The sequence below is a fragment of the Tauraco erythrolophus genome, chromosome 10, assembly GCF_009769465.1.
Source record: "Tauraco erythrolophus isolate bTauEry1 chromosome 10, bTauEry1.pri, whole genome shotgun sequence".
In the NCBI taxonomy this organism is placed as follows: Eukaryota; Metazoa; Chordata; class Aves; order Musophagiformes; family Musophagidae; genus Tauraco; species Tauraco erythrolophus.
The window spans coordinates 30,904,225-30,931,498 of NC_141474.1; the positions used below are offsets into that span (position 1 = coordinate 30,904,225).

The 27,274-nt window shown below is 38.5% G+C and overlaps 1 protein-coding gene across 5 annotated transcripts in view; it reads right to left on the reverse strand.

The window, feature by feature from the left end:
• Window positions 1-27,274, reverse strand: part of DAB1 (DAB adaptor protein 1) — a 162,477-nt gene that overhangs the window by 90,747 nt on the left and 44,456 nt on the right. For 4 of the 5 annotated variants that reach the window (XM_086617593.1, XM_009985469.2, XM_086617595.1 and 1 more), the window contains exon 1: window positions 25,521-25,587. The exons of the other annotated variant lie outside the window; for it this stretch is intronic. In XM_086617593.1, coding sequence (XP_086473719.1) covers window positions 25,521-25,587 — 67 coding nt within the window. Of the gene's footprint in view, window positions 1-25,520; window positions 25,588-27,274 lie in introns of those variants that run through there. 5 annotated transcript variants of the gene reach the window in all.

The following is a 27,274-nucleotide window of genomic DNA, read 5'->3' on the forward strand; positions in this document are numbered from 1 at the left end:
TATCATTTAATACAGAGAACCAGCATTTTCTGTTGTAAAATCAACGTAGTGTATATACCCTCCACTGATATATAGGATAACATGCAGAACTTGGTAAGACATCATCAGAGAAGCAAGCTAAAGACATTCACGGTTGGGAAGACTCACGTTCAGACAGAGGAATCTTTTTTTCCTTTAGCTCTGATGTTATTTAGTAGTAAAGAAGCACAAAAGCCTAACTCTGAGCACAGAGTCTGTAATTTTACATCTCTGGATTTCTAAGATTTACATCTGTCATAAATATCAGAAACATGAATCTTCGAAATCAAATATTAAAATGAGGGATGATACTGTATTGCGCAGTGGCATACGGTAAATTGCTGTCGTTTCTTGAGAGGTGGCAGCATTTCAGTGGTGGCTGATTGCTTTATTATTTTTGCATTCATTGCCCATCACTGATGTATGCAGGTTCATTTTCATTTTTAAAAAGTAGCTCTAAAATAAAATTTTAAAAAGCACTGCTCACAATAGGCAGAGTACACCCGTGATTTCTAGGCAGTATTCTGTGAATCTTGTCCTTATTTAGTTTTAAAGTTTGTACAATGCTTTGAAGTGTTGGATAAAAAAGACAGAGCTCCATCTCCATAGACAGTATTTACAGATGTGTACAGCATTTCTACTAATTTTATGTTCAAACATGCCATAAATATGTCCAGCAATGGAAAGCTCAAAGTCTACATGAGCATTACTAGCTTTTTGTAAAGCGAGTTCTCAAAAATACTTTTTAAATATATCAGGTTAGACTCAACATTTAGCAGCCTACTCATCTGTCCTTTCCATTCTACAGAAACAGGCAAAAAAAAAAGCAATATTTTAATTTTTCAGTAAAACAAATTAATGGAAAAATACTTGCCTATATCCTACATGTGAAGCATGTAAGGATGAAAAGCTGCTGAAACACACTTTATGGCCATCAACTGGAACATTCTTGGCTTACCAATACATTATCACAGTGTGTCGTTTTTCACAATGGCATCAGAAGGTTCATCCCCCCTGTGTTTCTTTGTGTTTACTACGTTATCCTCTTTGTACACTTAAGGTTAGCTTGAAACTTCCTTAACCTTAAATCAAAGCATTATGTAAAAATGTGTCGTTTTGTGCTCCCCCAACATTCTCCACTGTACCATAATTTACTGCAAGAGTGACAACTAAACTAGAAAACGATTCTGTAAATACCACCTCACCCACTGAAGGGAAAAACACCAACATCACAAGTCATGGATTTTAAATTGGGACTCTAAGAGATCAAACTCCTCTGATCTCATTTAAAAAGGAAGACGAGATCCCTCACACACGCAATCACCTGGATTTGATATATTTGTCACTTGCTCCAAGTCTTCATTTATTCTGCAACTGTGATCTTATTGTTCTCTATTCTCTTATTGTTCTCTATTTCTGCAACTGTGATCTTATTTGTTCTCTAACTGCAACGGGAAGCAAGAAGAGGGGTCTTCTAGTTCAGCGTCAACACACATGATGGGGTAAGTAATACAGCTTTGCAGTCACTCACTGGATACAGTTCTCAATTCTAACCAGACCTTTCCAGTTCCTAGTTCTCCTTCCTATATTGAACTCCAATACTACAATTGTGGATGCATTACCACACAAATACGTAACAACTGACAAAGCACAGCATTATCATATGCCTTCAAACTTTCCCTTGGTTTCCTAGACAATGTGCAAACGTAAGGGAAGACTATAGAAAGCCACCCTTTAAGTTGCCATAAATCACATCTGTTAAGCCACGCCTAAAAATTATCCTTGCCTGATTTCAATAAAGAGGAGCCATTGTCAGGCTCTTTTTATGAAGTTATTTTCAATTCCAGTGTAGCAAAAGGATGCTTATTTTAAGTAACATGTTCATTCTGGAAACCTTTATGGAAAGTGTATTCAGGAAGAACATGCATAGAGTAATTTTTTTTCAAGCACATCCCAGACTACTGTTAGCAAGGATGAAAGCATGAGTAGGATTGTGAGTGAGCTCTCGGTGTCAGAATATATGGGTATAAGGGAAAAAATAACAGAAGAGATTGAGGGCAAAGCCAGGTTTGCAGAAGGCCTCTAGGATGTAGTTAGAGAAACAATCATTGCATTTGGCTAGCAACACACCTCCCAGGACGCTGTTGTAAACCAGTTTTAGTGAGAAAATCCCAGTAACAGGAGGTCCAAAAAACATTAAGGATGGGGCAAATCAAAATAAATGTTGCAGTTCACTGAAGCTCCTGACGTTTCAGGAAAATAATTTGTTTCCATACTTGAAACAAATATATTGACGTGATTGGTGACTGACCTGTGTTTAAGTTGTGAACTCCGCAACTATATGAAGTTTTGTTTCATGATTACAAAATACTTCTTGTAGTAATTCATAAAAGTTAAGCTTTGGCTCTTTTCCATGAACTATGCCAATGCATTGCATTATCATTTTCTATTCTGCATCACTGTCATTGCTCTTTACCTGCAACCTCTAGAAAAGCACTGCAGAAACATTATATTTAGACTGTAACGATGCCAAAGAGCAGTAATTAAAGTGAGACAAATTAAATTGGGAAGACACTGAAAGACAACTTACTTGAAATAACATCTAAGGCTGTCTAAGGTAAAAAAAAAAAACAAAACAACCTAAACAGTTTTTCATTTAGAGTTATGTTAATGAATTATGAAGGTAAACCCATAAAGACTAACAGCTGTACTAGAGAAATGTTCTGCCTGTGTGTTTGCAAATACTAAATTCCCATGCTCCCAAAGTCACTTCTGGGCTGCCAGTTTTGATGGGGAGGTGAGGAAGAACAAAGCCTTTTCAGGAACGTCCCACAAAATCCAAACTGAAAAGAAAAGTTTTGATTTAGATTCAGACTATAAAAAGAGTTTCAGAAAACCAAAGCATTACAAATCCTCAACAGTCACATGTATTTACTTATTTTTTGGACTTGTAATAAAGATGCTGCTCCAACCAACAAGTAGCCGTGATGCAAAGTCATTGTCCTGACAAAGGTTAAAAGCTTGTACGGTTTATTCCTGTTCAGCAGGCTTCTTATTCTGTCAAGAATAAATATATAACTAGCCTCACACTCTCATTTTGTAAACACAAACCCCTGCCTACAAACAGCCAAATTATAAAGTAAAAAATAACGTGAAAAAGAGGTGGGTACCAACCACCCAACTTTAAGCCAGGTGCAGCTTCCAGCTCCTTCACTCCAGAGGGCTGTAGCACATCTTTGAAGCAGGAGCGCAGCCCTCACTGTGATTAGACCTCCAATATTGATGAAAAAAATTCCCATTTGTGTGTATCTGGACTACAATGGTATCTCGGCATACAGGGGATGTAAGTATAAAGAGACAATTAAATTTAAGTATGTGTTTTCAAAGCAATCACTCAGTTCAGGAAAAATGCACCATTAAAAGTGCTTGATATGCTCCAATAATCTTTGTAAATAGTTTAAGGAAATACCTGAAATTACAGACCAGCTAGTGTGTCTAATTTAAATTCAGCATGACGGGTTTCCTCAAGGGAAGACAAGTCATAAATATGAAACTGTCAGAACTTCTTTAAAACTCAAGCATCAAGAGCCTTAATCTGCCACATAGCTAAATAAAAGTGGAAGAAAAATAAAAAAGAAACGTCAGAAAACAAGGCTGAAGTGATTTCTGTGTGTCTTTTGAAAAAACAAAAAAGACGATTTTCTGCCAAACTTATTTTTACAAAAGTTGTTCATACCCAAATTTCCCTTTTATCTGCCTTGGGCAGAATTCTCAATTTCCTACAAGCAGAGTCCAAAGTGTGTTTTCAGGCACCCTGACACTTCCAGAGCTGTGCAGATGCCCCTGAAGCCGCCTGTCATTTTTTCCAATGCCATAGACACATTTTTCCTACTTTTCTCTCTTTGATAACTCAGAAAGGCAAACTGGAAAGACATCAGCTTCTGTTGCCGTGCTGCAGACTGGATTCAGTAGGAATGTCCTGACAACGTGCTGCCAAATGAAGGGAACGAAATGGTTAAGACAGACGGTGAATATTTTCATATTTTAGTTATGTCCCACTGCATATTTTACCTGCAGGAGATGAAAACATTTACAGCCTTTTACATGTTACCGTGAGATGTATGTCTTTATTAGAGACTAAAAAGAAAAATGGGTCTAAAATAGAGAAATTAAGATTTATTTTAGTGAATATGATCATGTTACGTGACAGTGACAAACTTGTGCCAAAACAGAACAAGCAGTATGTACAAAGTGCTGAATCTAACAGCAGTTTGATTTCTGAAGCAGCTTTTTCGTTCTCCTCAGTAGCAATTTCATTCTATTTCTCTGAAAATTTTAAAGAAATTCCAATTTAATTGCACTCCATAACCTCTCTGCCTTTTTCGCTAACAAAGAAAATAAATCCTCTGCATGCTTAGCAGCTACTTTATTAATTACTGTTAAATACTTAACTGCTCTTCCAATACATTCTGCTGTGGAGTTTGCCACCTCTCTTTTACTGCCATAAGATTTTTCACAGCATCAAAGTGCATTAAGGTGTATTTCTTCACATTTAAAGGATAACTAGAAAAATAACTGATATGTGTTTATTTCCCTCAAATATTTTGCACAATTCAGCAAGCACCAAACCTGGAGTCATATATGTTTATTTTTACAGCTGGAGTCCAAAATACCTTTATAACAGATGGGATATTTAAAATCTCTCCTTCCTACAGAACGAGCTTTATTTCAGGTGTCTTAGGGAGAAAATCACATTCCCTTATCAGAGTGCTCCATTAGGAGCCTGGAGGTAAGTGGAATTTAAGGCTTTTAGTCACTGAGGCTTTGTCCACACTGCAACACTTTGCAAGTTTGTTGTCTAGCTGACGGTGGGTGGGAAAAAGCCTTCATCTTGAGGATAGCGCTATTTTTTTCAAATTTTCTTTTATCTAAACATCATGCCATGGACAGACACCAAGGCCATCAATTCCCTGAAATCACTGCCGTGCCCTCTGCCTTCAGCAACTCCCCAAGACCACTCACACACTAACGAACAGAAGCTGTTCATGACTATTTTTAAGTAACTTCATTCCTGATCGTCATGAAAATCAGCTGCCTCTGAATTTCCTAGTAATGTTTAAATGCTTGGTTTGAACTGTACATCCATAAATAGCTTCCTAGGCAGCAACATCAACAAGCACATCTTACCATCTTGCCTAAGGATACTGCCACCCTTTCAGACAACAGCTGCACAAGAACTGGTCACCTCCAAAATCCTCCATGTGAGTGTGAGGAGCTAGAACTAAAAAAGCATTACAGACAAATGCCTGCCTTGTGCCAACAGTAATATTGCCATAATTTTTTATTTTCTGCAGGATCTTTCCAAAATGAACATGGGAGATTAAAGCTTTGTCCACATAATGAAGAAAATAATGATGCACATGTAACCATTTCAAGAAAAATATTTTGCTTCTCAAACCACTAAAAGTTTCATGTGGAAACTAATAAACCCAGGAGGATCCCATTATTTCTTGCTGTACCACAGCCTAGTTTATAACAGGCACATCTTAGATTCCTATGATGTTTATATTTCAATAAAACAGTTAAAATCCAAACATTATTGTTTATTTTCTATAATTATCCACTTTTGTACTCCCACAAAACCTTATGAATCTCAATTTAGTGGCCACTTATTTGGGAAAGAAAACTATAATAGATAAAACCAACAATAATAAACAAACCAGGCATATCAGCACTAGCATGAAACGTTTCTGACGTCTGTTTTTCCACGATGTTAACAATTCTTACACATTTTAGCTACTCCTAATTAGGATGGAATTGCCAATCTTGAAAAATAAACACAATTTTATCTTACAGTCTTGAAAATACACAAAAACACAATAGTCCATTTCAAAGTGTATATTCTAGGAAAACACATTTCCGTACTGAAGAAGTCTGATTACAGCTAACAGGAGATAGAATTTAAAATATTGTCTTGGTTTGGTAACTTCTGGGAAAATGGTCTGCACAGATGTCAGTGGATCTATTATGGAACAACTGAGAGCTCAGCCCACCACATTAAATGTGCAAAACTTCTGCATTCATTCCAAAGCAGAGTTCACAGCAAATTTGTCGTAAGTGGGATAGCTCTAGCAAACTAAAAAATTAATTCTTTCTTCTTAGTTTCCCACAAGAGCATAAACATTTTGTAGTAGGTTTCTTGCTTATGTGAAATCTCACCAAAGTTAATTCAGGCTGGAGCTTAATGAACGATACAGCACTTCGGATAGGCTCCAGACAGAATATATTTAGTCAACTGTCATCTGAGGAGTCCACTACCTCAAAAGTCAATTTAAAACTGTGGTTTTAGAGCATCGTGTTTATCCACCACAGTAAAATCTAACTATCAGCAGAGACCTTTATCTTTCACGTCCAAACCTACCCAAAAGAGGTGAAGACTAAAGACTCCTGCTCTTTTCAGGCAGGTTTTTGCTTATTTAAAATGCATCTATTTCAATATCTCACTAAATGTTTCCAATTTGCAGGTTAGATTTTCCACTTAACTGGAAAAACAAATGGAAGCTGTCAAGAATACTGTCTGAACAATATGTCAGCGTATCCCTGCCCAAGCTGACCTGCGCTGCTGGCTCAGAAAGTAACTCTCGTTCCCAGACAAAGCTGCAATTGTTTTTCAGTGCACACGTTCAAGCCACTGAGAACAAAGTTCAAGCCACTCTTCTGGTGTTAGGACAGTCACCTCCTGGTGATTCAAACCAGGTGCTGCTGTTCACAGAGAAACCTGAGCAAGAAAGGTCTTCTTGCTTCACTTTCCCATGCATTGATAGTTATCACCTACATGGCTTTCATTAACTTTATTAGCTCCAGTTAAATCTCTGTGGTCGTGCAATATTTCCAGTCTGATTACCAAGTCAGGACCAGGCACACTGGAACACAGCTGTGACAAACACTGACCTGCATGTACTAGAGAATAAAGGCTCAACTTCATTCTTCAGACAAAATATTAATCTTTTTGCTAGTGCTGTTGGAATTTCGGGAGTTCATGGAAACAGCTTCTTCCTTTAAAGTAAAATCCTTAATCATAAAGTGAGTCCATGTTTGTGTGCCTAATTCCATAAAATCTCTAAGCATAAAGAAACTATAAGCACAAGGCTGGTTTGACATTTTCTGCTACCATGTAGGATGCAGCACTTCAGCGTCTGGAAAGGTAACACCTGCTGGAGCCAGTGGTGACCTTGACCAGCAAAAGGAGCAACCTGGACAGCAACACAGGCACACAGCCAAGATAACTTCAAGTTATTCAATATTGATTCAATATTAAAATCCTCTTTGTTCTATTAAAGTCAAAATGAAATACTTTTATGTATTTTTAGCCTTATTAAAAGCTATTCTTTTTAAAACAAAACCTAATTGAAAACAGCTAGAAGAAGAAAGTTTCATTTATCATGAAGTGACATTTTGTAATTAAAATACAGTTCAGAACAAAATGTTTAGCTGCAAAGGTGTGAATTTTCCCTTCTTCACTGTTGCTGCCAACTTGCTAGTATTACGAGAGTGGGGTTAGAACTACAAAACTGGCAGTTGGTTCTTTTCACTGAAAATTAACTGAAAGGAAACCAGAAATCGTTTGTCTAGAAATGGCTCACACCTTATTCTCTTTTTAAGGAGACAAGGCATGCCAGACATGCAGTGCCATGACCATGTACTGATTTCTGTGGGTCTGGTTCAGGCATGATGGCTAGTGAAAATTAATAAACCAGACTAATAGCAATAGCCAAGAAGGGTACAGACTATACACCTTTCCTGTGTCAACTACAGAGCCCTGCAGCTGGGCTGCAAGTGGCCATGCCTTCTAGTAGGGCTACTTTCAGCCAAGAGCTTCCCTGGGTGAGACAACTGCCTGGTCTGTGTTCCATTCCATGGAGCAAGCCCCAGAAGCTGGTCCACGGATAATAGGTCAACCCAATTAGTAGCATCTACCATATGGAGAGATGGAGAAGGAAAGCAGCTGCAGGCCTGCACTGCAATCATGCAAGGTCTGAGAGGTGGTATGAGATTGGTGCCAGTCACAGGTGTTTTGTCCTTGACACTTTTGAGGGGTACTGCAGGAGAAAACTCACAGGAGAACAGGAGTACAGGAGTAATAACATGCCTGCAATAAACTGTGACTGCGTAAGTATCAGGAGATGTCTTAATCACAGGTTTAGGATGGCCCTCACTCAAGATATTTAATGTCTATGTTTCTTCAATTCCCTGGTGTTGCTGGCTGTCTACTCTTCCAGACAGCGGCTGATGTCTTGTAGCTGCAACTACAACAAGGAAGTTCCCTGTGCTCCAACGATGTCCCCCTGCCCTTTCACTGCTGATCCTTTCCCTACCACATCCCGATTCTCTGGAGTTCCAGTCATCATCTCCATATAAACCTGCACTAACAGTTTGCTAATATGGAAAACAAAAGAGTAAAGAGTACAAAAAAGCTGATCCTCAAATGATAAATAAGACTCTTTCTAAAGATCACCATTTTGTTCAACACATTCTGAAAAAGCTGCATTTCCAGATCATTTCCTGTATTTAGAGCAATCCTATTCACCTATTCCATCCCCCTTCTTAATATTCTGTCCTTGAAGGCTCCATTTGGGGTCAGCTCAGATTTTACTGAATGAGTTGCTGAACACGACTTCCTCTGAACATGCTCTCATGTTAACAGGGCTGTTCACACACAGCAGTACTCCCAAAATCACGCTAGCGAATCTGGAAAGCTGAATTTCAGTTGCAGGGGGTAAGAACTGGAAAGACGCGCCAGGTTACGAACAGTTGGCTTCCAACCTGACCATACTTAAATTTCTGTACGTGGGTCTCTAACTAAAGAACCAGGTTAGTTTTAGACGCATGGAATCTTTTGGTATGGTAACCATGCAAACTGTTGGTGGTGCACACGAGCATTGCCTTTTATACTCACCTCTTGGGCTTAAAGAGCTGGAAGGGCTCTGCTTGTAATAACTGTAAGCTGTTGTAAGCTGGAATCCAAAGTTGACTGGCAAATTACTTTGAGATATACCAAGCAGTTAATTCCTTTTCCTAAAACAACATTCTCGGTGCTAGGAAAATCTCAACATCTGCGCACAGCAGCAATAAATACAAACCTTCTCATGTAGGCACAGAAAATGTGTAAGAAATTCTTATTCTTCTAAGTGGAACATAAGATGGAACAATCATTTCCACTGCAGCCTTCCACTTCAAGACACAAATAAAAGGAGCATGATTTGGTTTCAAAATCCGTCAGTGAACTCAGAGTGATGAAAACATTCTTACTACCCTCACAAGTGAGCATGCTCCTAAGGCTTTGAAGTAGGTTAATACCATGATTACAGCGTTTGCAGAGTTTTGCAATGGCATGCTGCTCCAATCTCCTTTCATACTTGGCAACTACATGAATAAAAATGCTTTTGGTACAAAGGTTAAGTACATTAAAGAAGAGTCATATGAAGCTTTAGCCACACCTCCATCTGACATATGAAATAAAAATCCACAGGATACAATGGCTTGATATACTCAAGAGTTATTCAATGCTTTTGGCACAATCTTGCCATCTTTAATACCGCTTAAGTGTTACAAGGTTTTTAGAAAAGGCAGCATAAAGAGCTACCTCCAATCATACAATGAATCTAGTGCTTCAGCTTAATATATGTTGGGATTCATTGCCAGCCTTCACATCAGCCTGTGACCTGGTTCCCTTTCTAAATTGGTATGTGAAACATCATCATTTGGAGAAATACTGTCACCATCATGGGCAATAACTAACCCAGCTGTGCTTGCACTGGGACAGGGTTGTTCTAGCTGGACTCTAAACTCTTTCATCTAATGATTGAATTCCAAAGTCAAGGTCGAGATTATCTTGAAAAAAACGTGTTTCCTCCAAGAAATGTGACTAATGATTAACTTAATACTACTATTAGGCTTGAGGTGAGTAAACTAGTCAGTTATCATCTCTAAGTAAATGAAATTCTGATGAATAGAAACATATTGACTATGATATCTCAAACCTCGAAGCCCATCATACAGAACACATCAAATGAAAATCCTACTCTAAATGCTATCAAAAGGAACTTTGAAAGAAAACATTCTCTGAATTTGGTCATACCAGCATAAGCATATTAATATTTTCTAGACATGAAAGTCTTGCTGACTAAATACTCATATTCCAGGGATGCTTAGCTTATATAAGCAGCACTGGCCATAGGGAATCAGCAGTGTTATATACCTACTATTGGCAATTAAAATAATTTACTTCTGTGTATGAAAATATAAAAATTTATTTATTTTTAGGAGAAAATGCCCAGTTCCATCTTACAAATCTGTTTTTTCTCCCTTCTCACAGACCCGCATTTCTAAATTTTTCAGCTTGTCAGTTCTGAATAACTTGGTTAAAAAAATGGTACTTAAAGGGTTTTGACTTTAATGCAGGCCAACAACCTTGAATATTTTAAAGCAGCAAGAAAGAAGCTTAACCACACATTTCAGCAAGTCTAAAGAGACAAAATTTGAAAGGTATTTATAGCTAATGCCTCTATATTTTCACATCTTGGGCTTTTAGAACCTTTGGTCTAAACCTAAAGGGGAAGTTTTTCCCTTTGAACTAGGTTACTTCAAATGGAAATTTCATTACTAATCTTAGAGAATTCAGTCTTCTCCAAGCATCATTTAATACAAAGACACAAAGTATTTAATACAAACACACAATAATTTCACTTACTAAAATTCCTGCATCCAGCTGCTCTACGAATATTTAGGCCAAATGATTGGTTCCAACACAAGATTAAAGAAAATACCAAACCTCCTTTGTGATCTTCATAATCTTTTGAGTATATTGGCAGTTTATGCATTGAATAAAATGTGAGGAATTACTGAATTGAGGAATTACTGCAGAGAGTTTACTAAGTTTTCATATATATGGAGTATATATTTACTTTATCTTTCTTTGCTGAAATGACCGTGCCCCTGAAAATGGTTGTGAGATAATTTAAAATGAATTAAGAATTAAATTAATGTAACATCCTAAATGTTTTTAAACACAACGAAGGTTCACTTTTTTCACAAGATCTGACCCCAGGATCCTTGTTTCTCTTTTAAATATCTCTACATTAAAAAAACCCCACAACACCCATGCACTTACACATTAGCATTAAAGTGGGCTTTCAGGTTGTTAGAACTCCTTTCAACCTATTTTTGAACACATAAATTGTGGTTTTTTCATTGAAGTAAGTATTTTAGCAACTAGTGGCACTACCTACACTTGCCTGGTAGGGAAGGACTTGGCCTAAATAGAAAGAAGATAAACCTGCATTATCGTGGTCCCCATTAATGTATGCACATACAGATGAGCTGCAAAGTACGGGCCTTTCCATCATTTTAAACAGAGTTGGATAACCTCTAATAAACCTCTTGCTATCATTAAAGACTGTTCATACCCCTCTGTTCTAACTCTGTGGCCATATGAAGCATCCATATCTTAACTGATTTCACAACTTACACAATCTCAGTCTCTTCTCACCACTTGTTCCTCTTACTAGTTCAGAAAGTGCTGTCAAAATAATCTCTCCTGAATCCTGCTCTGACTGCACTCCTCTGAAGTCCTGCACTGATTTCCAGTCATTCAGACTTCATTTTAAACTTATTGTTCCCTTCTTCCAGCCAAAGCTTGCTCAAAAATAGGATCCACATTCAAATTATTCAGATTTCTCCTGTTCCGATATTCTCCAAAAGGAAAGGGGAGCTGCAAAAGCAAATAAAGAAGGAAGAAAGGATGTCGAGATACATATATATGCCAAAGTGGCCCAGGGTAATCACCAGAGCTATGGGGCTTCCCCCCAGAATTGTGCCCCACAATCAGCACGAGAGTCAAGCTCTTCTCCCGCCCCTGAGAATGGGAGTGACACCCTCAGCTCCCCTCACACAAAGCTTCTCTTTCTGAAACGTTATCTTGCATCTGAGGAAGTTTCCTTAATGAAGCCTTAGTTGAAAACAATACTTCTCTATGAAAAGTTCCTCTGCTAATACATCTGCTCGTTTTGTTGAAAAAACATCCAAGAGTAATTCCTGAACACTTACAGTTTCTATGGCCTTATTTCATTCCTATGTGAGCCAATCTGTCTTCCTGTTTACATCTGCCTGAGTACTTCACTGAAACATCACTGTCAGCTTGGATGTTGTGACCGTCATCATCTTCTTCCAGTTCCTTTCATGTCTCCATGATGTGACCTTTTGCAAAAGCTATTTATCACACTACCTTCTTAAAATCATTTAAATCTTTTCTAAAAAATAATCCAAATCAACTAAAAAAACAAACCCAAAAAATCCCTCTTACCTGTTGCTAGATTATTTTTTTAAGTATATATGTAAAGAATTTTTCTAAGATGTAAAGAATTTAGATCTTCTGATGCTTCTGTCAATATCCATGTATTCACGTTCACGTTGAGGTATCACGAAAAGAAAGCAGGCAGCTCCATCTTGACTGTCAAGCACAGAAAGCACCACCAAATGGAGCATGTTCCCTGACCACTGTCCTTCCATTCACTGAACAGGGCAAAGGTCTTCAGGAAACAGCAATATGAACTCAGCTCATTAAAAATTGTATGAAAATGTATATCCTGAAGGGATGTTAAATTAGGCTTGCACAGGCAACTTTGAGTCTGTGCTTCCTTAGAATTTTAGTGCTTAACCTTATAGCCCCAACATTTCTTTAATGCAATTAAATACAGAGGTATAGAGAAAACGTATTGCTCCAGTTACAGTCTAGCAAAGAGAAAGAAAATAGGTAAGACAGACAAAGAACTCTGTAGGTAGCTTTCATTTTGATCTCCAGAATTGCCATCTTTTTGACACGCTCACAACAGTAGAGGCTGCGTTCTTCCACATCCAGTTTTACTGAGAAGGGCTGATAACACATTGTTTTTAAAGACACTTCAGAGTTTGTGCATTTTTTAAAAAAAATTGCAATCCATAAACATCCCTACACTAGTAAATACAACAAACACTAAACACACACAGGAAACTATATCAATATTAAACTTAAGCCATGCCCAAGTACAGAGTACAGTCAATTTCCCTGATGCATTTAATTCATTTTATGTGACTTTGTACATTTGAGTTCAATGCATAACTCATACAGGCAACACAAGGCATAAAAAAAGATTAATTCAGTCAACTACTACTGATGTTTTTGCTTTCCACCTAGTTATCAGCACACTAGTCCACATTATTGTGATGTGCGAATATTACTCTCATTACTTTGATGGCAATTTTATATTTAAAAATGAAATTAATAGCCAACCTCAAAAGACTTACTATGTTTAATTTCATTTCACTCCCTGAATCATCGTTTTTACTTTACAATTTCTCCTCTAACTAAACTAAAAAGAATCAGAGGTGTAATTATAGATCACAGATTAGCTGTTTAACACTTTCTAGTAGTTAAAATGGGGTAGATGTTAAAAGCAAGTTGACTCCAGAGAAAGCTTCTCCTCCCATCATTTGTAGAATAGATTGCCATGAAATGTTAATATTTATGAAGTCAAGCTTAGAGTTTTCTAGGCTTTTGGACAACTTCGCAGGGCTCTCCCAAAGCAGGACATCTTACCACCAGTGAAATCACTGCCAGGAGGATCTCCCACCTTCCCCAGCTGCATTCATGAGGTCAGTTACGGGCAAGGTAGGACACAATGCTGTCCCAGGAATCCCTCACTAAAAATCATCCCCTTCACAGCCAGGACAAATCAGAGGAGCACAGAGGCTTGCCTGTGCTACACAGCCACACAGCAGCCTCCCAAAACATGGACCTACAACCTAGGAGTACATGCATGACTTGAAGTCTCCTTTCCCCTTGAGCTCACTCTGTATTCCCAGGTCAGGACTTCACTGTAGGCGTGCTCTGCATCCTGAGCCTGTGTAGGAGCGCTACTGAACTTCAAGTCAGACTGGTTGACAAGTAGGAGGAGGTCTGAGCACCAGTCACTGAAGGAAGAAGCTGAAATCCTGATGGGTCCACAGGTTCAGGTATCAAAAACTGGAGAAGACTGATGTTGGAAGGGACAGCTACTGGACAGACTGCATGTCTAACATCACTATGGAGAAAACTGTAGAGTGCGTGTGTTTGTGTCCACTAGCAAACACTTCATACCTGATCAGCCAGAGGCAACAGGACTGAGCCATCCATGTTGTTCCTGTGTACATAGGTGCTGTTTCTGATATGTGGGTGCTAGTAAAAGCTCTGCTCTGTGTAGAGTGATATATGGCTATTTGCAGTGAGTGTATATGTGCCTGCCGGGAAGATATGCTCAGCCTCGCTGCTGCCTGGATCGGGATACACCAAACGGCAGCATCCTTGCATGAGGCTGGGAGAGGATGAATCCTCCGGGCCCTGTAGCTCACCAAATTCAATTACCTCTCATGGAAGATCCTGGAAACACGATCAGGTTAACATCTTTGGTTCCACACATACTGACTTCTGTGTTGATGGAGCAACAGCTTGTTCTCTTCCCTAACGCAAGCATCACAAAGCAGACACAAAGCCCAGAGAGACCATATACTATTCACATTTCCACTTCAAACTTGATCTACTTGGAGCAAGGAAGGGCGGCTTCACAACTCAGCAGCCAAATGAAAATTCGCCCTACTTCTCTTATTTTTATTGCTGTTTTACAGCAATGAGTAATGCTGTCTCCAAGAAACGGTAGTGAAAGGTACTCTGTTCTTGTCAGAATCATAATGGATATTGTGTTGGCAACTGCCCTCCTGCGCTGCACAGCAGCATAAATAAAAGGAATTGGGAAAAGCCAACAGTACTATAGTAAATAGCACTTGCTTGCAAATAAGCAGAAACATCTATTGTTTGGTGTTTCAGCCTGGGCAACAAGAACAGGATAAACACTGTGTCTAAATGAGAAGTGAGTCAACTCCATTGATTCTCATCTATGGAGAGAGGTTATAGGGGAGAAGCACCAGCTCTTCACAGAGGGTCAAAGTAGAGCAGTGTGGCTTCTAAGATGTCAAGAGTGCCTCTGTATGTGGTTGTGTAGACAGCAACAGACTGAAAGAGGGCCTTCTCCAAATCTCAGGGTAGTTCAATGCTGAGATATTACCTTTGGCCTCACTACTGAGATACTAGGTGATCTTTAAGGTGCCTTCCAATGCAAGCCATTCTATGACTGTTACTAGTAGGAGAGATGTCAACAAGCATTAAAATATTTGCTCCCTACAGCTCGGATTCCTGTACAGCTTCTATTCACAGAGGCTACACAGATTCAAGCAGGGAAGACTTGCCTTCTTTCATGGTTTAGAAAATGGATCACCTTTGGAAAACGCCTCACTACAGAGCACTAACTGTGAAACATGGTGCAGCTCCTACTCGTGATGAGCCATTAACTATCCATGCAGCCAGCCAGCCAGCGGTCTCTGCAGCCTGAGCTCTGGGCTAGCGGGATGCAAAGCAGTTCTGATGTGAATCATATCTGAGTGCAGAATGAGAAGTTGTCCAAGACAAGCAAACATTCCAGAAGGTGGTCTCTAATGATGGAGGTCTTCAGTGAACAGCTCATGAGCACCGGTAAATTTATGCGCTGAATTTACAATCTTTCTGAACTTCATAAAGAGCCCTGTATTTTTCTAAGCTTCAAGAATTCTTAATAGTATCAGACAAAGAATGTTTTTATCAGTTAAAAAAAAGTGGCTTAACAGGATCTTAGGTGGATGATCCATCAGTCAACCGTCCAGTTGTTCATGAGTTTCATGCTGCAGGCACCAGGAAACTAGCAATAGAAACGACTACAGTAGGTGAATGGGAAAAGAAAAACTCGAGATTCATAGCATGAGGACTACCCTTGGTGGTCTTGGTATGATTATTGTACACCACCACTCTGCTCTCAGGGTGCAGGTTTGCCACAATTTCACAGGGGCCAGAACTCACTCACAGAAGCCAGCCTGACCCTTGGCAGTGCCTCCACATTTGCTACCTGGCTCTGTCAGGGCTTCCTCCACTGCCACCTTCCAAAGAGACACATCTTCCTTTGTATCTAAATTCTGTTTCATGTAGGACTCCAGGTTTTCACATGCATTGTTTTGGGGATATTCCTGGGAGAGCAAACCTACCAAAAAGTACTCTGGTTTCTCCCTTCCTGCAAAACCAAAAGCATTCAGTTGTCTTTGACATTGGTTGCTAGTTTTTAAAAAAAAAAAAAAAAAAAAAAAATCTCTTTCTTGCTGCTCACATCGCAGGGGACCATGACTGTTTTCATACTCACTATGCCTGTTTGAAATCCATAGATATATGCTAAGATCTGATCATCTGACACTTGCATTAAAATACACATTGAAAGAACTGTAAAAAAAAGAATTCAATTAAGTGCATATAATACACCTACCCAGGATTTCACTAAAGATTAGCCTAGTTTAAAAACTGAAAAAATATTTTGCTTTTTATTGGGCTCTTTGTTTTCTTACAAAAGACCCACACAAACACATTTAGTTAAGCAAACTAAATACATTGTTGTCTCATCTGCAAAACCGACCAACTGTAAAAGCAGAGAAATGCATTTTTTCCTGTCTTCACACTAACACTAGCTATTATATATAACAACGTTTAGTTAAAAATAATACAAATAATATGTAATTATTTCTGAGGACATATTTATCTCTAAGAGGAATTCATTTTCAAGAGGAATGTTAAACATATTCATCCACTGTGCTGTTAGACCATCCAAGTGCATTACATATTATATCACTTTTATTCTGGATGGCCAATAATGTGAATATTGATTATACAGCATCATCTACAAGAATCACAGCCACATCTTTTCTTTCTCCTGAGGAGAACACTGAATGTCTGGGCCTGACATATTTATCACAGGGAGGCTGAGCCTATTACTTGGCCACATTCACTAGATATTTCTTTGGGCTCTTAAAGAGGAATATGTCATAAGGCATGAATGAAGGGTTTACAAATTCAACCACAGTGTATTTCAAAAGGCTATCAATTGTGTGGGCAAGTTTTTCTTAACAGTAAGTGATCAGTGTTCAAAAGGTCTATGACATTAAAGACTAAGGACACAGTTATTTTTCAACTAGAGTTTTTATGACTAATTTACTAAGATATTTAGCTAAACACTTCTGTTTCTGGCTGCTTAAAAACACAAACCAAAGCCTGCATGTTTCAAGTTGTACATTGCTTCACACTTTTTTTCTTTTTCACAAGTTTACGAATGAAATTACTGCAATATTATTACTGAGAGAGCAAAACATATTGGTTAGAGCACTAAATAAGGAACCAGGACCCTCAGATTACATATCAAGCTCTGCCTTGATTTGTGGTATAACCTTCGGAAAGTAATTGAGAGATCAGCACTGGCTTTTGATACAAAGATCTAACCACCTTTGAAATCAATTTACATTTCCCCCATACGTACATAGGTCACGAAAGGTCATTACTTCCCACAAATTATATAAGATTTATAAGACGACGACTTTTCCCTAGTAATATGAAAAAGTATACACTGCAATAATGTGGACATTAATGCTAAGAGTTATCTGTTTATTTCAAGGAAAATTGGTGAGCAGTTTAATGCTTCCAAGATTGCTGGGATCAAGGTCATTTTCTGATTTACTTGTCTTTAATTTCTCTTCAGTAAAATGGGAGCTTTTACCAACACAACTGATAGCTCTAACCTGTACTTTACAGTGAGAACACTTTGACGTATGTTATTACTTGCAGAATTTATCATAATATCAATGGGAAAGTCAAAATGTTTCAGAAAAGCAGAAATGTTCAAATGCACATAATGCAACAGGTTGACAGAAATGTCATTCATTAACATTTATTAGGCAAGCAAATATCTTTGAATGAAGAATGATATAAAAACATTGTCATCATCAACATACTTGTCCCTGTAGAATATTTCTATGTGAGCCAGATTAGGAAACTTCTGCTAATCCAAACCTCTAGAGGCATTTTAGCTACTAAACTGGATGAATTTAATCACTTCTGCTCGTGGCAGAATTTTCTTCCCTGAACGCTCTAGACAAAACTTTTTGTTCACAAATGTCTTAATACAAACTTCACTGGGAGTCTTTTCAATGACTGCAAGTAGACAAAAAGTTTCCCTGAATACTACTCTAATTGCCTGTTTGGAAATTCTATCTCCTTATCAGCCTCAGCCCCTCGCTTTCTCCATATTTCAACCAAATCTCAGATGCAGTTTAATAATGTAAGTGGATGAAGCCAGAAATACTGTACAGCACAGGCTGAACTGGATTCATAGGTGACACTCACTGCCAGAAACCATCAGATTTCTTAACGTACAACCAGTTTTGGAGCACAGTAACCCCCACCTGTATTTAATGACTATTACTTGAGGCAAATCCTCTGTGGAACACACATTAAGCTCCTAATTACTAGTTTCAACTGAAATGCTTTGACAACTGTTAAAACATTGAGAAATGATAACAGCAGCTCTCAAGAAATGTTATTCTTAACATTCAAGAGATTATTGATTCTTATATTGAGGTGCAGCAAAGTAACAGAGCTCCAACCTTACTCCAGACCTGTCTCTCAACTAAAAACAACAGTAAACATTTTAACTGCAAGAGACAACATCCATCACCCCCAAAGAATGCCTCAATTAACACAACCATGGACCTCCCTTTGGTTGAACACGGTATTTAAAATAGAATTCATGAGCTCTCTAATTTATGATAGGTTATTGGATAACTCTTGTTAATTATAGCTACACAATGTCAAAATTAATGATTTTCCCACCCTCTTTCAACTTGAGAATGAATTCATAACTTGTATCAAGACTCAAAAGATGTGCAATTAATATTGTCAGTAACCGCCTCACAAAAGACATTTGTAAAAGGCAAGCATGTGGACTCAATTAGTATATCAATTAATGTTGCTGTTACTTGATCTATAAATTATTGAAAAACTCATAACTACTGTAAGGAAACAAAGCAAATCCACTCCCTGTCAATGAAATAAGCTCCTTACTGTGCCCCTCTTTCATTATTCTTTAGTTCAAATTTGAATTGTGCTGGATTACATGAATCTTAGCAATGTCTTCAGAAAAATAACTTAAACCAATCTGACAACTTGAAATGCCTCATTACAGTGATGATGCTTTAATTGTTGTTAGGTGATTGTGATGTAAAAAAAGAGTTCAATAATAATAACTGAAAAAATAATTTAAAAGAAATCAACCATCATTGTTCATAAGACTTATTAATTTAAACTGAAGTTCCAATCTGGAAATGAACCTGTAAAAATTGCAACTTTCCCATCAACCAGAAAGCTCCATCCCACTCTCAAATTTAGCAACGATTAGCCCAAAGATTAGATTCAAATGGGGTCTAAGAAACGTGAAACAGGACTTGGGTAGCATCAGGCACCTACGATGAAAACTGAAAATGACAAAACATAACCTTGTTTAAAGGCTGCGCATCCCCAAAGGCTTTGAAACTAACTAGGTGCCTCCTGTTTGATCTCAGTATGACTCGAGTTTTGCTTCTGGGAATGCGAAGGTTTTCCTTCAGATAGTTAGACAGCCTTCACTCTCTCATTAAAGTTTAAAAGACGCAGGAAATGGATGTGACTCTGCCAGAGGCCCCATCTGATATACGTGAACGGTCCCGGATCACTGCACTCCTTTTAATTAGCAGTCAGGCAGTTAAAACGGGACACTGAAGTGTTTTGCCGTCCCGATCCCAGAAGGATCAAACTCACATCTTCTACCACCAAGAAAGTCATGCCAGGTGCAAGCAGGGTAATTCCTTACCTGGCATGAAACAGCTTCCTGCGCGGGATCCGTGCTCACTCTCCCTCCTCAAGCACAGCTTCAGAGCTTGGATATCCATTCAGCCAAAACCACGCGCCCAACTCATGGCTGTGAGAAGGCATCCAGCTCTGCTAGAGACAGAGCACATCACATCCCCTCTGAATTTCCCATTCCTACTGGCTGGTCAGGGCCATCCCCGGCTTGGCAGCCTGCCTGCTGTGAAATCTGCTTCCAGATGCCACATGTTCCCCACGCATTGCAGTGGAAACCTATTAAATAAGGGAATTTCACCCAGGGGGATCTTTAGCATCAAAGATCGTTACGCTGATTGTCAACATGCCTGAGCTCCTCTTTGTATCTTGCTTCCATTTGTAAAAGTCCCTGTTATTTTGAAAATTGACTCAAAAAGTCTTGTTATAGATGCAGGTCTGCACTCAAATTTGGTAGCCTGGCTCACTTCTTTACTGACCTTCCATTTCAGTGTTCCTGTTTAAAGTGAATTTTGCAAGAAGGGATTTTTCCAAGGCACCTATCAGTGTGGATTCACCATCAATGCAACACATTTTTCCCAAAGAGGTTTCTAAATAAATTTTAATTCCGATAGGCTCAGGCAAATGTTTTCAATTTGATTCAGTAATCCATACACACTTATAAATGGCTTTTCCCCCATGTAAGACAAGACAAATGCGGTTTATGCTTCTAACAACTTTGGCTAAGAAAAAATTCTAATTTCTTGTTCTGAATGGTACAAACACATAATGTGTATTCACCTTTCAATGAACCAGATGACAAACAAATGAAATAAAATCAGCCTTTAAGAGCATTATTTGAATCATTAATTCTCTAAATGATTCATAAAGAATACATGATTTTTGGCAAACTCACAAAAAAAATAAAAACCCACCAAAAAAGTCCTATAATACAGCTTTCTAAATCTCCTGAGAATTTTGCATTATTTCCTTTTAGAGAGTAATATGAAACCTCTTCAGGATGTCTTTTAAAATCTGAGCAAGTTCTCAAAAAAGGTAATTCCAGCACAGTTACTACTAGATATCAGTCAAGAGTGGCATGAAGTTTAGGGCTGGAGGTGGGGGATGCCAGAAATATCATCTCCTCTAATAGCATCAAGTGTGTAAGTCCATCCATAAGATGGACTAAAGTGTAGACAGGAGGGCCGGTGGAGGTCAGGGTGAAAGACAGGTTCTCAATTGGCAAGCATCTTCACAGTACATGGAGCAAAACCTGACTATCTGGAGAGGTAGGGAGGTGTTTGGCTCACCTCCAGTTCCATAACTGTGTCTTCAAGTCAGTTAAAACTCCTACTCTGTGCTAGAAGTACAACCAGGCAGCATTTCTAGAGCTCACCGAACACTGGATCCATCAGATCAATATTGACTGAATAATAGGCAAAATTAGTATTTGATTTTTAATAGCCTATTTTTAAGATTATCCAGGGTGATAATGTTAACCTAGAAAACTACAATTTGATATTATCATGTTAATATTGAACTTACCTACTGTGCATTAGAGTTTCACAGCTACTATTTTACTTAAATAGCAGCTTCTGAGAGGATGTAATATGTGAGTTCTTGTCCTAACTGTAGTAATAATGCTTCAGTGTTGGAACAAGATACTGTCTTACAAACCAGCGCTGATGACAATGGAGAGAGAGTGAAGAGTTGACTATGACTAGAAAGCTTATGGCTGTAAAAACACTGCCTAATGAGAAATCTTTTAAATAATCTCTTCTAAGAGAATTGCTTTGCATATGACTACAAAAAGAGGTAAGTATTTCCAACATATAAATGAAATATTTGGTAAAAATCTATAATTTCGCAGGAGCATTAATGCCATGTGCCCCATGGGCAGCAGAAAACAAACTATTTCCCTGTCACCAAAATATCAGTAATCTATGCAACAGTCTACAAGCAATTATAAGAAACCATAAAAGAACTTCAAACACACATCCTACCCTGCTGCAGAGAGTTAGTCCATCTCAGTAGCAGGACTTTGCATTTGCCCTCACTGATTATCAGAGGCTCTTCCTGGACCTTTCCTCTAACCTGTCCAGGTTATTAAATTGTTTAACTCATGACGTTACAGTGCCTTTAACTCAACATGGGCACTATGCACCAGTGTACAAGCCCCATCATCTGAATAACCACCATTTTCTTTTGAGCCATCCTCCTTCAGCAAGAACAGCCGCTTGCATTTATGACGCAACATTTTATCATGTTTTATATGCACATACCTTACAAATCTGAGGAATTAAGCTCTGTATTATTTCAAGTTCTCCACATACAAAACACTACCTTACTATATCCTTATACAGACAGGGAGAGATTTAAAGATTTAGCTGACACGACACAGAAGACTTAGGCTGAGATCAGGTAAGGACCCTATTGCATGCTCTAACTCCATACTAATCCTTATCCCCTTTCGGTCACCTCAGATCTTCAGCACAGGATACACCTGTGGGACAGCCATTCCAACCTCATGAAGTTTAACCAGGCCAAGTGCAAGGTCCTACATCTGGGTCATGGCAATCCCAGGCACAAATACAGACTGGGCGGAGAATGGATCGAGAGCAGCCCTGAGGAGAAGGACTTGGGAGTACTGGTGGACGAGAAGCTCAATATGAGCCGGCAATGTGCTCTTGCAGCCCAGAAGGCCAACCGCGTCCTGGGCTGCATCAAGAGGAGCGTGGCCAGCAGGTCAAGGGAGGTGATTCTCCCCCTCTACTCTGCCCTTGTGAGACCTCACTTGGAGTATTGCGTCCAGTTCTGGAGTCCTCAACATAAGAAGGACATGGACCAGTTGGAGAGGGTCCAGAGGAGGGCCACGAAGATGATAAGAGGGCTGGAGCACCTTTCCTATGAGGACAGGCTGAAAGAGTTGGGGCTGTTCAGCCTGGAGAAGAGGAGGCTCCGGGGTGACCTTATAGCGGTCTTCCAGTACCTCAAGGGGGCCTACAAGAAAGATGGGGAGAGGCTGTTCAGGAGGGCCAGTTGTGATAGGACAAGGGGTAATGGTTTTAAAATAGAGGGAGGTAGATTCAGGTTGGATATTAGGAAAAAATTTTTTACCATGAGAGTTGTAGAACACTGGAACAGGTTGCCCAGAGAGGTGGTGGATGCTCCATCCCTGGAGACGTTCAAGGCCCGGTTGGATGAGGCCCTGAGCAACCTGATCTAGTTGGAGATATCCCTGTTCCTTGCAGGGGGGTTGGACTAGATGACCTTTGAAGGTCCCTTCCAGCCCTAATGATTCTATGATTCTATGATTAAAAAGTTATTATCAAACTTACTGTTTTTTCTCAGCACAGTACTGTGAACTGCAGATGACAAGACAACTACCAGGACGGTAGATAATACAGCAAAAGAGTGGAAATGACTCTGGGTGGAAATGGTTGCACGGCACTTGCAGAAGTACGACAAAATCTGATTTGCTGGAAATACATTTGAGCTGAAATTTCTGTTTATAAAGCAAAGACTAATTTCTTGGGAATCAGTTCTATTGCATAATCAAACTCATTGATTAGTAACATCAGAGTCTTCATGACAGTACTTGCTACCTGTCACTTCTCACAGTTAATGAGCTTGGGAAAACAGAAGAAAAAACAAAAAAATCCCCTGTTTTTCACATGTCCCTCATTCACACCATAGAGGGGAGGTCTCATTTGTTGAAATACACACAAATACACACAATTCAAAGACAAGGAAATAAGCACACAAAGGTTATTTTGACTTTCATTAGGTGGGATTTGAATAGCAAACACTCTGAATTGTGTACCTTGTCTGTATAAAGCATTCACTGTGCCAGGAGACCTTTGGATGGCTGGATGTGATCGGATGCACTCAGACTTGCACACACAACACACAACAAGATTAATCCTGGAGATGTGCTACTGCCATACACTGTCCCTTCCAGTTCTTGAGATACTTGAACATGCTGCAGGGAGATCTGATCGCTGCCACAGAACATATTTTATACTTCCCTGCAGTAAAGGTAATTCTCAGGATTTCTACTTGGGGGGTAGAATCAGATTTTGTGCAGAGAAGCATTCAGTTATTATGATTTACGAAAATGTTTTAAGAAGTTGGATGCTGAATATTTTATTGACATAAACATCAAGTTCCTAAAACAGTTGTTTGCTGTTTTCAAAAGTTTCACCCTCCAGCAGAAGAAATAACATAGGAGATGCACATCAAAAAGATGTTATGCATATTGCAAAGAACTGACATTTTTCAATTTCCTGCCTCCCCAAAAATACTGAATGATCATACAACCAAACCGTCTTTACTTTCTTTACTTGCCTTGAATGTCTCTCTCAGATGACATTCTCATTTACATCAAAGTTTCCCCTATTTTGCCCTTCCTAACTACAGCTTCTTTATCTTAAATTAATCATTTTTTCCTTGTGAGTTTAGGCCTGGAGTCGCCATAAAGATTCTAAACCATCTTCTCAAACTTTTTAATTGCTGTGTCTCTTTTTAAAAATGCTTACATAAAGATTTCTGATAAGAAAGCTATAGACATCACAAAGCCTTAATTACTGCAGTAAAAGGTATAGGTGCCCAGAAGTTGAACAAACTATTTATCAGATACCTAAGATTAGTAAAATTTGGACCACACCATACATGAACAAAGATGAGATTTTTTTCGTCTTAAAAAAATGTAAAAAATCCTCAGAAGTAAATGACTAAATTATGCACCTACAAAAAGAAACAGAACGACAAACTGAAAAGTTCACATGAAAGTTCAAATTTTGCTGCCTCAAGTATTAAACCATTAAGTATGTTTTTTTTCTTTTTGTTTTACTTTTTTATTTCATTTGAGCAATCCATGTTAAACCTGTTTTAAATCTCAATTTCATTATCTGTATAGGTCAAAAAAAAAAAAATCAAAGACAGCTACACAGAACAACATGAATTACCGCCAGATTGAAGGTCTTGGCTTCCAAATTCCTCAGTACTTAAAACCATAAGCAATAAAAATACTAATAAAAATCTACGCACAAAAATCCCTACTAAAAATCTTTCCGTACACCTCTTCATAAGAGCCGAATTCGTACCATTCCATTTCTCATGCTTATGAGACCAAGGAACTGCCTTACAATCTGATGCAAAATTGTAAATACAAATATGAATTTATCCAACCATGCATTTATTCATAGTTTCTCTTTAATTTTGAGTTTTCCTCCTCCTCCTAATTTATATTTCCTTTGCCAAATTACAATTAATCTCTCTATAGATTGCTGAGTTCTCTAACTTCACAAAGTGTCAGTTAGATTTAACCTCCAGTAACAGAAAGTGCATTCAAGCTCCGGTTTGTTCAAAACAGAGCAGAAACCAAGCCTTTAGAAGAAAATTAATTTATCATCAGAGAAAAAAGTTATCTTCTGCTAAGAGTAAGTGTTAAAACTGTATTTCCATTTGTGGAACAATCACAATATAGAGTAAAAATTAATGAACCGTAATACATAAATTCTTTCTTACATTCTAAATATATTTCAATAAAATATATTTTTCATTTCAGAGAATCAAATCCCATGTTCCCATACCAGACTTCCACTGGGCTTAACAAATTTTACTTTCAGTGAGCGCACAGATGCATAAAAGACAGCTGATGTAGGAGCTGATTAAAGTACAAAATACATATGAATAAAGAGAAATGAGTCACTACCTTTCTTTTTGGAGTCTTTCTTTGTGCTGGTTTTAACAGCCACTTGAAGTTCTGTCTCAGTTGACATCCTATATCCTTAGTCCTCTTCACACAGATCCAGGATCTCGGTCAGGCTCATTTAGAATGTCTCTCCAAGAGAATAATTTAGCCTTTCAGATACTATAACCCAAACAGTTCATCTCATTCACTCCTTTCGAGTGCTGTTAAGGAAAAAAAAGTAACAGTCATTTTCTGAGTTTAAAACATAAAAAAAAAAAGTTAGCCATTGCAAGCTTCCTGAGGAAGAAACCTATGAAGTTCTCCATCTCCAGAGTCAACTGCCCACCATTTTTAATGCTTAAACACAGTCATCTAGCCCTGGTGAGATGTTCTGGCATATCTGAGATGTCTCCACAGGCTAGAGACACCACACAAGGTGTACAGAAGACCTGTACTTCTGGACTAGCAGCTGGAGGACAAAGACTATGATCTGCAAAGTAGCTGGAAATGTCACCAATAGCAAAACCATTGTCTAGGACTCATTTCTTAAATGCAACAACTCCAAGGTAAAAACATATTGCCAAATATTAATTACAGATTTTTACTCCTCAAATGCTGTTTCAATGCTTTCATTCTCCTACTTGAACAAAGACAAAAGAAAAATGTATTCATTACTCATACTGAGAACATCATACTTCACCCCTCCTCTTGCTTATGATAAGTATGTTTCCAGTATAAAAGAATCCATCTTCATGTAAACAAAGCTGTACTTCTTAACACCCACCCAGTAATTTTTCTAGCAAAGAACTCTGAAAATATGGTTAATTAAACCCACAAAATACAAATGAGATAGAGGACAAAAAGAATAACCTTTAGACAGCAAGAAACAGCTTTACACAACGTGTATTTGTTGGGGAGATACGCAAATGCACCAGCTGTGAACCCACAGCAGTGACTGCGGAGAGGTGCTGGAGCAGTAAAAGGGGGAGGCTGCAGGTAGGACTGGGCACATATGGGCTGTGGAGGCAAAGAATACACAAAGAATAAACAACCAAGCAAAGAATAAACCATTACTCCAGTTCTTACTGCTGGTCCTTCTTGCTTTGAAGGATGAGCCACCTACTTCACCCAGTCTGTTGAGGGCAGAGGACCATCCCATCCTGAAGTCATTTGTCATGATGTTCCCTCACTAACTGCATCTTCGTATTGCTCTTTGTTTTTGTGGAAAAGTTCTCATTATTAGCACAATTACAGCAAAGTCCATCTGGCCTGTCTGAACAGCTGCCCAGTTATTAAATAAGCATTTAATAAAGAAATTAACCCAGCATATCAGCTGGTTAGCCAGCCAGAGATTCACTACAGTTATCGTTATTTACTAATGTCCCTTCTCTGCCATTTAAGAAAGTAATACACTGCAAACATTGACATAATTTTTTACAGTTTAAATCACTTTTCACAGGAAGGGCTGTGAAACCACTAGTACTTTCAAATCCAGGCTCTTTCAACGTTTTAAAATGCTTCAGTATCATCACACTGCCATGCACCATCTTAAGTGATTTAATATTGCTGAAGTGTGTCAGGGGCTTTCTTTAATAAGCTCTTCAAATCTGTATGTGTACTACAGAATATTCAAAGATGGCTTTTCAAAATCTGCTGAACTGATTTGAAAATACAAAATTCCTTGTTCCTTCTCTATGGAGTCTGAATAAGGGCTGCATAGCGAAAAGGAGGAAAAATAAAGCAACTTACAAATCAAAGTCACAGTGCTCGCTAAA